Source organism: Girardinichthys multiradiatus, chromosome 9, assembly GCF_021462225.1.
Source record: "Girardinichthys multiradiatus isolate DD_20200921_A chromosome 9, DD_fGirMul_XY1, whole genome shotgun sequence".
NCBI lineage: Eukaryota > Metazoa > Chordata > Actinopteri > Cyprinodontiformes > Goodeidae > Girardinichthys > Girardinichthys multiradiatus.
Window position 1 is genome coordinate 43,496,525 of NC_061802.1, and position 12,835 is coordinate 43,509,359.

The 12,835-nt window shown below is 41.7% G+C and overlaps 1 protein-coding gene across 1 annotated transcript; it reads right to left on the reverse strand.

Moving 5' to 3' along the window:
- Nucleotides 1-9,189: 9,189 nt before the first annotated feature.
- On the reverse strand, nt 9,190-11,208 carry gadd45ab (growth arrest and DNA-damage-inducible, alpha, b). Its single transcript, XM_047375291.1, has 4 exons — nt 10,969-11,208; nt 10,512-10,613; nt 10,217-10,424; nt 9,190-10,000 (listed from the first exon to the last, which is right to left on the reverse strand). Exons 1-4 carry the CDS (start codon nt 11,142-11,144, stop codon nt 9,887-9,889), a joined length of 600 nt encoding a protein of 199 aa, XP_047231247.1. The 5' UTR covers nt 11,145-11,208; the 3' UTR covers nt 9,190-9,886.
- Nucleotides 11,209-12,835: the final 1,627 nt, after the last annotated feature.

Here is a 12,835-nt window from a genome sequence, read left to right on the forward strand (position 1 = left end):
TTTGGCCCCTTACAGATTCCATCCTTTGTTGTCATGCTGAAATAATTCATGTCGTCAAATATATTTCATATCAGCAAAGAATAATGTGAGTAAACAGAAATTTGTTGTCAAATGACGATTTCATTTACTAAGGGCAAAACCTATTTCAAGCAACCTGTCCCTATTTATAAAACCAATTCCGCCTCATAGTAAATTAACTGGGATTAACCACATTTTGTTGGTTATATTTTACTAGTCACACCAAGGCCTGTTTCCTACCAGACCTGTAGAAATGAGAAATAACTTCAATATACGTTGTCTGACAACATGATATAGGCTGAAAGATCTCAAAGAGCAACACATAATGTGCCAGTCCAAGCAGAGTCATTAATATCTATTGGACTGGAAGAAGTTATAAAGCCATTTCTAAGCCACGTCTTAATCCACAATTGGAGAAAACATGGAACAGTGGTAAACATTCCTAGGATGTGATTAATGAAGGGTGGGTCAATACGTTCTCCAATACCCGCTTCTTTCAACAACCCTGGCATATTTTGATGATGATCATTGCTCTTTCTAGGAAAATGATGCACCATGTCACAGGGTAAAAGTGATAAAATGGCTCAAAGATTGAACGCTGAAATCCTGGAACTGTAGTCAGGAATCTCCCCACATCATAACTGCATTAAAATAGGTTCTTGAATGTCGAATGCAACACATTCTGTGCAACTCCAGTCAATAATAAGACATGGATTGGTCACCATCAAACAGGATTTAAATCTGAATTTGATATCCAACATGCTGGAGCGAAATAATTCATGGCCAGAGCTTTTGACAAATTGTCCATTTATGTGACAAAATGTCTTTATAAGACAGATGATGACAAGCTTGAAGTGTAATATAACTACTATGCATTCTTAAGGGTCAGGTTATAGAGACTTACTGCCTGACTGTATAGTGTTGTGATTATGAATCTGAGAATATTATTTCTAATCAATATATTATCAAATAATATTTTGGTCTGTTAAAGGTTGTCCTGTGAATACCAGCCCAGTAAGGCGGTGGTATTAGGACAAAATACCAAAAGAGTGATGCAACATTACCATTCAATGTTATTTATGTTTGAGAACCAAGGATTATCTTGAAGTATCTGGAAATGAAGTTAAGTTAGTCTTGGAACCAACTTTGGCAATAATCAGCAAACGTTTAGATGACCCTTCACAATGCAAGATCATAAAATATTATTTTAATAAAATAATGTTTTAAAGAATGATCTGCTGAATAGATCCAACCTTCTGGATGACTAATTCTCAGTGGTGTCTCATTAGCTGCCTTTATTTATTAAAATAATATTTAAAGAAATATTATTAAGGGTATATTTTAGAAAAGAGCCAAATCTTTCCAGAGAAATGGGGCTTAATGGTGTTTACTTAGTTATCAAATTTAGTAAAATGATGTTAGGGAATTATTATTTACTGGATTGAAAACTAAACCTTTCTGTGTAAATATTATTTGGCAGCAAGCACATGTTCTTACCTGTTAGCAGTTAAAGCTAACAAAGGTGGCTGATAGCTTAGCACCAGAATCAAACACAAACCTTTAAAAATACCGTCAATAAAAGGGTTAAAATGCATGAGCCCGGACGCCGCGTTATGATCAATCTTCTGTTTAAAATCACCTTTCAAGTAAAGTTTGTCTTAACTTTAAAAACATACAAACAAAGAACACAAAACTGAACACGTGTGCTGCAGATAAGTCTGCTAGCACCAAGATAGCTGAGTTCAACCAAAACAAAACCAAACTTCATAAAATTAAAAACGTTTAGATCATTTCAATCTAAATCCTTCTCTATTATTCTGCCCAAACCTAACCTCTTATGAACGCGTTGAGGAGTTTTCCAGGCAACAATGAAGTTTGAAGAAACGTCCACAGTCAACAAACGGTTTGCTTTCAGCTAACCTCCGTAGCTGTGGGGGGGTTGAAAGTGCGTTCTGTCTGCCAACCACACTGCACGTTACCACGGGATGCGGCTCCTGCTGTCGTCCTTTCAGACCGGGGAAAAACCACTCCACTCTGTTTTGTAGAGACACCATCTCTGCAGGGAACTCTGGAACACAGTTTGCTTCTGCAGGCCTCAGAGAGAAAGTAAAGTGCATATGATCGCGTGATCTTATGACACCCTTGGATCCAGTTTGAAGAGTTTTTGTCTTTTTTGCCAGCAAAGAGACATTAGCGCGCTGTCTCACCGGCCAGCCTCGCACAGAGTCCGGATGGTAGAGATTGGACCATTGGGGGAAGTGGGGTTTTATGTGGACAGTGGCATCATGGGAAGTTTGCCGTTACCCCTACTTCCTAAGAAGTAGGTTAATGCAATTTATCTTGAAAGTTCCAGAAAGGTCCGTACTGCATTTCCTGTTGTAACTCATGGCTGTGGGTCCCAACAATAGTCTTTCATAGATCTTCAGATCATCCTGCTGTTCTTAACCTATTGTTTTGAGGTCTACGTATCAATACAAAATGCTCTAGTTTCATTCTCTAAAGAGCATAAAAAGGTAAAATAAAAACTACAACTGTGCACAATGCAATGCAAAACGACATTTTTTCAAAAACTTTTTCGCGAAGCGGAGATATCCAGATGGTTTTACTTGAGCTGTAGAGTGAGTTCTGGTGAGTTCAGTAGTTAATTCAATGTTCAGGTACTTGTGTTGGAGGGTGGACAGGTTACGCTTCTGCCTTGGTTCAGGAGACAGAGGATAACAGGAAGCTGCCAGCTTGGTACTTAGAAACGAAATCCAAACGAAATCCACCAAACACAGGTAATCTTGATCGTCCAGAAACTTCTGGAACCAAAGTCAAAGTTCAACGAAGAATGATCAAAAGGTTCAGGTTTCTGCCTGCGAAGGAACATAAACAACATCAGCTTAGAGACAAAGAACGAAGCATAGCTTAGAAGTGGCTGAGCTTGTTACCACAGAAGGCGAACACTCTGGCATCGAAGTGCTGGCAGCCTCCTGCTTAAATACTCCTCCAATGCAATCAGCAGATCAGTTGCACCTGTCACCCAGCACACTTGAGAAACTCCAGCATAATCTGGAAACTGAAAACAAAAGTGCAGAAAAAACACAAACCAAAACCTCGACAATTAGACTGTTACGTGATTAATCAACATTAAGTAGTACATAACTGTATATGCATATTTATAAATAAAATCTTATCTGACACATACCATTCCTACAGCAAAACGTGGTGGCAGCAACATGCTGTGGGGATGCTTGTTTTCAGCAGGGGAAGGTGGGCTGAAATGATGGGGAAGATGGACGGAGCTAATTACAGGGCAATCCTCAAAGAAAACCTATCAGACTGCAAAAGAATAGGCCGGAGGTTTACATTTCAGCAGGACCCGGACCCTAAGCATATTTTCTGATCACTCTCTGGTCCACCTCATCCCAACCTACAGGCAGAAATTGAAAGCTTCCAAACCTGTGGTTCGGACTGTTAAAAAGTGGAGGGATGAGTCAAAGCAGATGTTACAGGCCTGCTTTTACTGCACAGATTAGACTGTTTTTAAATCAACTCACTGAGGTGGTGACATCATACATCCGTTTCTGTGAGAACATGTGTGTACAGACCAAGACCTTCTGCACATACAATAACAATAAACATTGGTTCACTTCTCATCTGAGGCAGCTGCACAGGGATACAGAAGAGGGTCACAGCAGTGGGAACCGGGCCCATTATAAGCAGGCCAGGAACAAACTGATCAAGGAGATCAAAGCAGTGAAGAGAAGCTAAAGAAAAGCTTCTCACATGGAGACGTTTTTGCTGTTTGGAATGGTTTAAAAACCTGATTGCCTACAAGAGACCTTCCACCCACTCTGAGCAGAATGATCACCTGGCAAATCAGTTGAATGGCTTCTGCTGCAGGTATGAAAAGCAGCAGTTCACACGTCAGCCCAACTCCTCCACATGCCTCAGAGCCTGCGCCAACCAACTGGCACCCACCTGCACTGAGATCTTCCACAAGTCACTGGAGATGTGTGAGGTTCCCTCCTGCTTCAAACTCTCCACCATCATCCCAGCACTCAAGAAACCCACTATCACAGGATTAAATGACTACAGGCCTGTCGCCCTGACATCTGTTGTCATGAAACAGGTTGGCAGATGATGCGGTCAAACTGGGACTACACTTCATTCTGCAACAGCTCGACCACCCAGGGAAGTACACCAGGATCCTGTTTGTGGACTTCAGGTCAGCCTTCAACACCATCAACCCAGACATCCTCCACTAGAAGCTCATCCAGCTTAAAGTCCTGTCTCCCACCTGTCAGTGGATCACCAGCTTTCTGAAGGACCGGCAGCAGCAGGTGAGGCTGGGGAGCATCTTCTCCTGCAAAATAACCATCAGCACTGGCGCCCCACAGGGGTGTGTTCTCTCCCCACTCCTCTTCTCCCTCTACACAAATGACTGAACCTCAGTGGACCCATCTGTGGAACTCCTGAAGTTTGCAGATAACAGCATTGTTATTGGACTGATCCAAAACAGTGATGATGCATACAGACAGGAGATGGATCGGCTGGTACACTGGTGTGGTCAGAACCACCCCTCACCATCCTCAACAACACTGTGTCTGCTGGGGACCACTTCCAGTTCCTAGGAAATCTGAAATGGTTCTCACACATAAACAATGTTCAGAAGAAGGCCCAGCAGAAGCTGTGCTACCTGAGGCCACTCAAGAAGTACAACCCTCCACAGGAGCTGCTGGTCATCTTCTGCACTGCCATTATTCAGTCTCTCCTGTCTTCATCAATCGCAGTGTGGTTTGGCTCACCCACCAAACAGGACAGGTCCAGACTCAGGGCTGAACTTGCCTCCAACCAGGACTTATACAGCTCTAGGGTCAGGAAAAGGGCAGCTAACATCTCTGCAGACTCCACACACCCTGCACACAAACTGTTTAGGCTTTTACCTTCAGGTGGCGCTACAGAGCACTGTCTGCTAAAACCAGCCAATACAGAGACAGTTTCTTCCCCCTGGCTGTTTCTCTGATGAACACTTGACAGTCAAGAGTTCCATAACAATACCATGCATTTTTGGACTGATCTCAGATTATCTTCCATTATAAAGTCGATTGTGTATATATGTATATTTAAAAAAGATATTCTTTATTATTGAGAGCAAAGTGTACCAGAGTCAAATTCCGTTTTTGTCTGTACAAACCTGGCAATAAAGCTGATTCTGATTCTGAGCCAGAGCTGCAATGGAATGGTTCAAATCAGTGATTTAAAATCATGACTTCATGTGTTATATTGGTCTAGTCCAAGCCTGGAACTAAAGCCAAATGAAGATCTGGGGTTGGACTTGAAAGTTGCTTTTCACAGAAGCTCTCCAATCCAATTTTGCAAAAAGGAATGGGCAAACGTTTCAGTCACTTCATGGCAAATAAGGCTTCGAGTTGTAATTGCAGCAAAACGTGATTCTACAAAGTATATATCCAGGTGGGCTGAAAAAAAGGCTGACACTCAAATTTTTAAGTGTTGAAATGTTTTTAAACCCATTCATTCTTTTCCTTTTACTTCATAATTATGTTGGTACTATGTGTTGGTGAATCACACTGTAGCTGACAGGAGGTTTTGTTGCTTCATATTCCTTTTGCCAACAACATATTTGTATAACCAGCCTGATTTTTCTAGCCACACATCAGTCCACATTGTCAGTGTTCCATAGGGGCATAAATGAAATATTTTTATCAGCATATCCGATGATCCATGATTGAAACCATTCGGAGGTTATTTTTCTACACTGTGATCATTATGCCTGTGTTGCAGCCACAGGTCACTGTGTTCAAACAGATGGATGAGCCAACAAGGTCAGGCGTACAAACATGTTTGCTCTAATTACTCATCCCAAGTGTTTATGTGCCCCAGAGCCATGCACTGCTTGTTATGCAATCCTCCTGAGCCCTGTGTACCCCCCCTCTGGCTCCTCAAGTGTAATGTTACATTTACAACCAGGTCAGGCTGTATTTTATGGCCCACATCGATGTAATCCTTACTTGAATCAGATGGTATATGAGCTTAGATTAGTCTCAGCTGTAGTTCAGGTGTTGTTGTATATGTATGCCGTGGTAAACTAGTAATCCAGTATCTCCACCATCTCACCTACTTTTCAGTGGCCACTCATCTGAGTAACAGAAAGGCATTCTGTTATTGCCTTCATTGGCTTCCTCATTCATTTTAGTCAACAAATCCTTGTATTCCTGGAATGATTGATAAATTTCTTTAGAAGTATAGGGGTGGGACAATGAAACTGAAACACCTGTCATTTTAGTGTGGGAGGTTTCATGGCTAAATTGGACCAGCCTGGTAGCCAGTCTTCATTGATTGCACATTGCACCAGTAAGAGCAGAGTGTGAAGGTTCAATTAGCAGGGTAAGAATACAGTTTTGCTCAAAATATTGAAATGCACACAACATTATGGGTGACATACCAGAGTTCAAAAGAGGACAAATTGTTGGTGTACGTCTTGCTGGCGCATCTGTGACCAAGACAGCAAGTCTTTGTGATGTATCAAGAGCCACGGTATCCAGGGTAATGTCAGCATACCACCAAGAAGGACGGACCACATCCAACAGGATTAACTGTGGACGCAAGAGGAAGCTGTCTGAAAGGGATGTTTGGGTGCTAACCCGGATTGTATCCAAAAGACATAAAACCACGGCTGCCCAAATCATGGCAGAATTAAATGTGCACCTCAACTCTCCTGTTTCCACCAGAACTGTCCGTCAGGAGCTCCACAGGGTCAATATACACGGCCGGGCTGCTATAGCCAAACCTTTGGTCAATCATGCCAATGCCAAACGTCAGTTTCAATGGTGCAAGGAGCGCAAATCTTGGGCTGTGGACAATGTGAAACATGTATTGTTCTCTGATGAGTGCACCTTTACTGTTTTCCCCACATCCGGGAGAGTTACGGTGTGGAGAAGCCCCAAAGAAGCGTACCACCCAGACTGTTGCATGCCCAGAGTGAAGCATGGGGGTGGATCAGTGATGGTTTGGGCTGCCATATCATGGCATTCCCTTAGTCCAATACTTGTGCTAGATGGGCGCGTCACTGCCAAGGACTACCGAACCATTCTTGAAGACCATGTGCATCCAATGGTTCAAACATTGTATCCTGAAGGCGGTGTCGTGTATCAGGATGACAATGCACCAATACACACAGCAAGACTGGTGAAAGATTGGTTTGATGAACATGAAAGTGAAGTTGAACATCTCCCATGGCCTGCACAGTCACCAGATCTAAATATTATTGAGCCACTTTGGGGTGTTTTGGAGGAGCGAGTCAGGAAACGTTTTCCTCCACCAGTATCATGTAGTGACCTGGCCACTTTCAGTTTCAGTGTCCAACCCCTGTATGTCATTTCAGACCTTCATACTGAAACTTTCATAATTCTGCAGCTTCCACAGAATCATTAAGGAAGTCTTAAACAATGTGGTGCCAATGCAAAATGTTCCCTGCAGGGGACTTCTAATACGTTTCTTTATTTTGAACCCTGCACACCTTATAAAATTTGCAAACAATTCCTGCAAATTTCAAAGAAAGATCAGCATAAAATCTCCAGCTACTGTGTTAACCCACATTCAGTAGCTCCCTGCATTTTGACCCAGTTCCTCCTCCCAATCTGCTTTTCTTCATCCTTGATAGCAGCCCCAGAGAGGCTCGCTGTTTTCTTGACATCCCTATCTGCAAACTGACATCTCTGCAGCAGTCGATCACAAGTACCCTCTGTTGCCAGTTTGTCAGCGGTCAGGGGGGAACGCCTCTATTCACAGGGCTATTTTTAGCCTCAAAGCTAAACTACTGTACAGCTCTAGCAATAAGAGACCTGAATAGGCCTGACTCATGCAGCCATTGTCTCGTGACCCTCTGTGTGGAAAGCTTTGTGCATCCACTCTGAGCACAAGCACTAATAAGTTCTGGTTCTCTCTTTTTACAGCCTGAGAGGGGTCTTCAGCTGCCTTTTTTCCTTCCCTCTTTGGTATTTTTATCCAGTCAGCAGTAAATTTAGCTTGGATTGCATTAAAGCAGATGGCCTCAAAGAACATGTTGCCACAATGAGTCTGGTCCTACACAGATTTAACCATATTAGGTATTTTCCTTTACTCAAACTAGACTGCCTTGCAAAAGTATTCCAACCCTTGGGACTTTTTTGCATTCTGTTGCAGCTAAAACCTTTAATGTAATTTGTTTGAATTATATGTGACGGAGAAACATAAAGTAATGCATAACTGTTATGTGGAGGAAAAAACTAGGGTTTTCCAACTTTTTTACAGGCTGGAAAACCTTACAAGAGGATTGTGGCATGTATCTGTATTCCACCCCCTTTGGGGTGATACCCCTAAAAAAACAGTGCCACTAATTTCAATCAGACGTCACTTAATTATTAAAAATACTCTATTTGTGTGTTAATCTTAGTATAAATACAGCTGTTCTGTAAAGGCCTCAACAGCTTGTTTGAGAACATTAGTGAAAAAACAGCATCATGAAGACCAAGGAACACAGCAGACAGGTGAGAGAATCCATTGACATGATGATTAATAGTCATGCACTTTACAAATCTCGCCTTTGTATGGAAGAGTGGCAAGAAGAAAGCCATTGTTGAAAAAAAAGACTTAAGTCTCATTAGTATTTTGCCACAAGCTATGTAGGCAACACTGCAAACACGGCCTGAATATAAATGCATGCCTTATATCTGATTTTTATTTGTAATGAATTAAACCGTGTATCCTTTTATTTCTATGTTGCAATAATGGACGCCTTATGGACGACTGGTCTATCAGATCAAACCCCAGTAAAATACACTAGGTTTATAGTTGCAATGTGACGTGTCGAGGGTGTGAACACTGGTGCAAGGCACTAAAAAACCTCTTTTACCGGTCTGATTTGATTCATCAGAATTGCATATCCTAAACAATGAATAGAGTCAGAAAGGTTTGCCGGTGTTCCTTTTAATGATATTTATGCTTTGTGCAGAAGGCTGCATGCTGCATGAAAAGCTGAATACCTGCTAAAGAAGTAATGCTATCTGCCTGGTAATGTGCCAAACACTGGGGCAATAAGCTCAACTCAGTACAAGTTGTCATAAAAACACGCCTGGTACTTCCTTCAAAGAATGTCTGTAGTTACTGGAAATGAAGGAGGCAGAACAATCCTGAGAACTGTTGTTGGTTTATTTCTTTCAATTTCACATGGCAAACTCCAGTGAACTATGCACAATAAATAAAATGTATTAAATTAACAACACGTAAAAACACGCATTTCTAATGGACGACTCTGAACATGTTGTCCTTAAGATAATAATGGTAACAATAGGAGAAAACTTTCCCTTTTTAATTTAACAAAGTGACAATTCTTAAATAGCATTAAATAAACGTGGTGCTAAAGAAATATTTGTTTTGTCGAACTTTCACAGAGCTGACCGGGTCGCCCCCGCGTGGTCCAGTTCCTGGAGTGTGGTCAGCTCCCCCCTCCCTTCAGACCCTGTGCATGTGCTCACCACGCCGGGCGCTCATTCTGCTCACATGATGCAGTTTCCTTGTAAAAGGATCCTTTCTCGGCAGAGAGAGGCGCTGTCATACGTTGGAGATCCAGGACTGCTGAGTCACTCTTCCTTGACCTGCAAGTTCATCTGGACATGGAAAATTTGCTGAAACGTTTAAGTTTCTCATTCTTTAAATTTTCCCCCCTCTTTTAACTGAATCTTCCCATTGCTCTCTGGGTGGTTTGTGAGGGGGACAGAAGTAGGGGGGCTTTCCAATATAGTCCAACACAGACATCAAAGCAGGCCCTGTGCAGGAGTTTTTTTCCCCCTGGATGCAAACAATACTGATGATATTCCCAACGGCTTCATCGATCAGGCAGGTTGATGACGGGTACCCATTGATCCAGGCAGCGGCAGTCCCTGCAGAATCTGTTCACTTTGCTCAGTGCAGGGTCCTTCCACAGGGCTGACTGCGGATTCTGCAGGAGGAGCAGAACAGTTAGTGCATGCTGGTTCACAAAGTGTGCAAAAAGACCATAATTATTCACAATGCATAACCAACACTAACATATGAGCCTTCTGGGTACTTGGCAATGCAATGGAGCTACAGTGAAGCCCTAAATCATCAGACTACTCAAGGTAATAAGCAATTAACAGCAGAAGAAGGGTAAACAGACATGAGCAATAGGACTTACAGTAACTAAAACGCAGTGGACGTCCATGGGCTCCCCTACAGGCTTCACTCCCCCCAGTATCTCTGCCAGACGCCGTATGTTTCCCACCCTCAGGATGTTAATGTCATTTTCACAGCAGAATGCTTGGATCAAGGTGAAATGGATCTGCAGGGCCACATCCTCTTCGTCATCTGTAGCCAGCAGGCAGAGCACCACATTGTCTGGATCCCTGAAACAGGAAAAGATCAGAAAAAAACAGTGACCACCCCCTCAGAAATCTTTATTTAAGAGTGCATACAGGATCTGAAGAACTTACGCATTGAGGGACTTTGCTGCCTCGTAGACTCCGACAGTGATGCAACCTTGAGGCAACGCAGAGCTCAGGACCTCCTCCAAAGCTTGAGCCACCGATTCCATCCTGGAGGAAACAGGAAAACTTGGATCAAAGCACTGAAAGCGCATCAGGAGGCGCAGAGTTTTCCAAATTCATTTCATGAGAAGGATGTCAGTCAATGATGTAACGTTGCATGTAGGGTGCAACTGCAGCACGAACCAAGACATGAGCAGAAGCGGAATCAAACAACTGCTCTACCTGAACTTCCAGGCTACTTCACCGCTAATGCTAACTAGCATAACCGAAGCTTAGCAAACTGTTGGTGCGACGTAACAATATTAAAAGGTAGCAAAAACGGACGAACTTCGACATAAAAAAACTAATTTTTAAAGTAAATTTACAATAAATACTAAATATTCTTCGTGTAACAGGAACTGACCTTTCTGCAGAGTTTTCTCCTCCGGTCTCTTCAAAAGTCATATTGCACATCCAGACGGTTCGGTGTCCTACACAGTCCAGAACGGATTGAGCTGCTGTCGGTTCTGGGATGCTCGTTGTTTGCCTGGTGAACTGTGTGTTCCCTGTAGTGAGACAGCCTGTGTGCCCAGAACTCATTTACATGGAGCCCTCCCATTGGTTGTTGGTCGGCAACATGCAAATACCCGGCCGGGTTACAACCCGTTTAATCACGGACCTGTGCAGAAATGTGCTTGCGTTCTTGGGAATATAGCGCCCCCTTGTGGGCACGATGGAACAAGACAACCTGAGGAAACAGACCAAGCATTTTTTCAAGGCAAGAAGTACCCATGTTCAAAATTAAGCCTTTTGTTCTTAAGTATAAAAACAGTAACAATAAGTTCAACTATAGAAGTAATAGACAGATACAAGCTGTGTCTGTACAAAATGTGGATTCTGCTGCGGTCTGACATGCTCTGGTCTGGTGAACTTTGAGCACAACCCAAAAGTTCTCAATTTAGGTATGACAAATCTGCGTTTCGACTCACTTTTTCCCATAGGGTTAAAAGCCAAAAGATGTTGATCTCAGATGCAACCTTCAGAGATAAGGGTGTCATGCAGGTGGATTTCAGAGCAGATTCACTGCTTCTTCAAATTGAAAGGAGTCAGCTATGCTGATATGAGCATCTGATAGGACCCCTTTTTGAATGCTTTGGGTTTCCCTAGAGTGAGACCAATGTTCCTTGCATATTACTGTATAATCTTACGTTTTAAAGTATAATATACATACATACATACATACATACATACATACATACATACATACATACATACATATTTACATATGATTATTACTTTGTAATGTATAACGTTAGCTAATCATTTCCACCATCTGTCTATATCCTTAATAAAAGAGACAAATACACCTGTTAGGATTAAGAGAAATCTGAAATGTGACAAGATTTATATTATATCGATTGAAGGCAAAAACAGGCAAACTAAATTATTCAAACATGGTGCAAATTAAAACGATGTTTTATTACTAATTTAGTAAAAAAAAAAAAAAAAAAAAAACGTATAGTGAAGAGAAATTTAAAAATAAAGGTTTCTGAGCTATACCTGGAACTTAGAACCTAAAAACTACCGGTTTATTGATTATACCTTTCCAACAATAAATTATACTTTTTTTTGTTATAAATCAAACCTTTAGATTAATTTGAGAGTATGGCCAACTTCTAATCAAATGTTAATTTGAGATCTGATTGCAGAGAACCCATGGCCTTTAGACCAGTGGTCGTCATCTGCAGTTAAAACTGTTTGCATTATTTTATTGCATAAAGTACTGTCACACAGACAGTACTATATTTTTTGGGGATTTAGTATTTAGTAAACATGTTTCTGCATTGATTAGAAGTATAAAATGTGGGAAAACCAATTATTGCCTTGCATTTTCTGACAGTAATAGACCTGGTGTTTACATATAGAAATTGAACACGTCCCAGTTTTGCGGTCAGTTTTCCTAGATCATTGTTAAGAATTCAGCATAAACAGCAACCAGCATTTCTTCCTGGTTCACTGTTGGTTTGCTTCAGTTCTTACTGGCAGCTCCAGAAATGTCACTTCTCTCATGAGATAATGTGCCTAAACAACTGGTCTACTGGCTGTAGTGGAGCAGTTAATATGTTTATGTTTACCTTGTTAACAATTCTGATGACTGTCACTAAAGACAATCCAAGTATTACCACTGATTCCTGCACAGTTTACAGAACCAGGATCTAGTCATATATGGTATATGCAAGTTGAAATATTGCAAATGTGCGCAGAATGATCTCTATGCTCTTTCGCCCTCT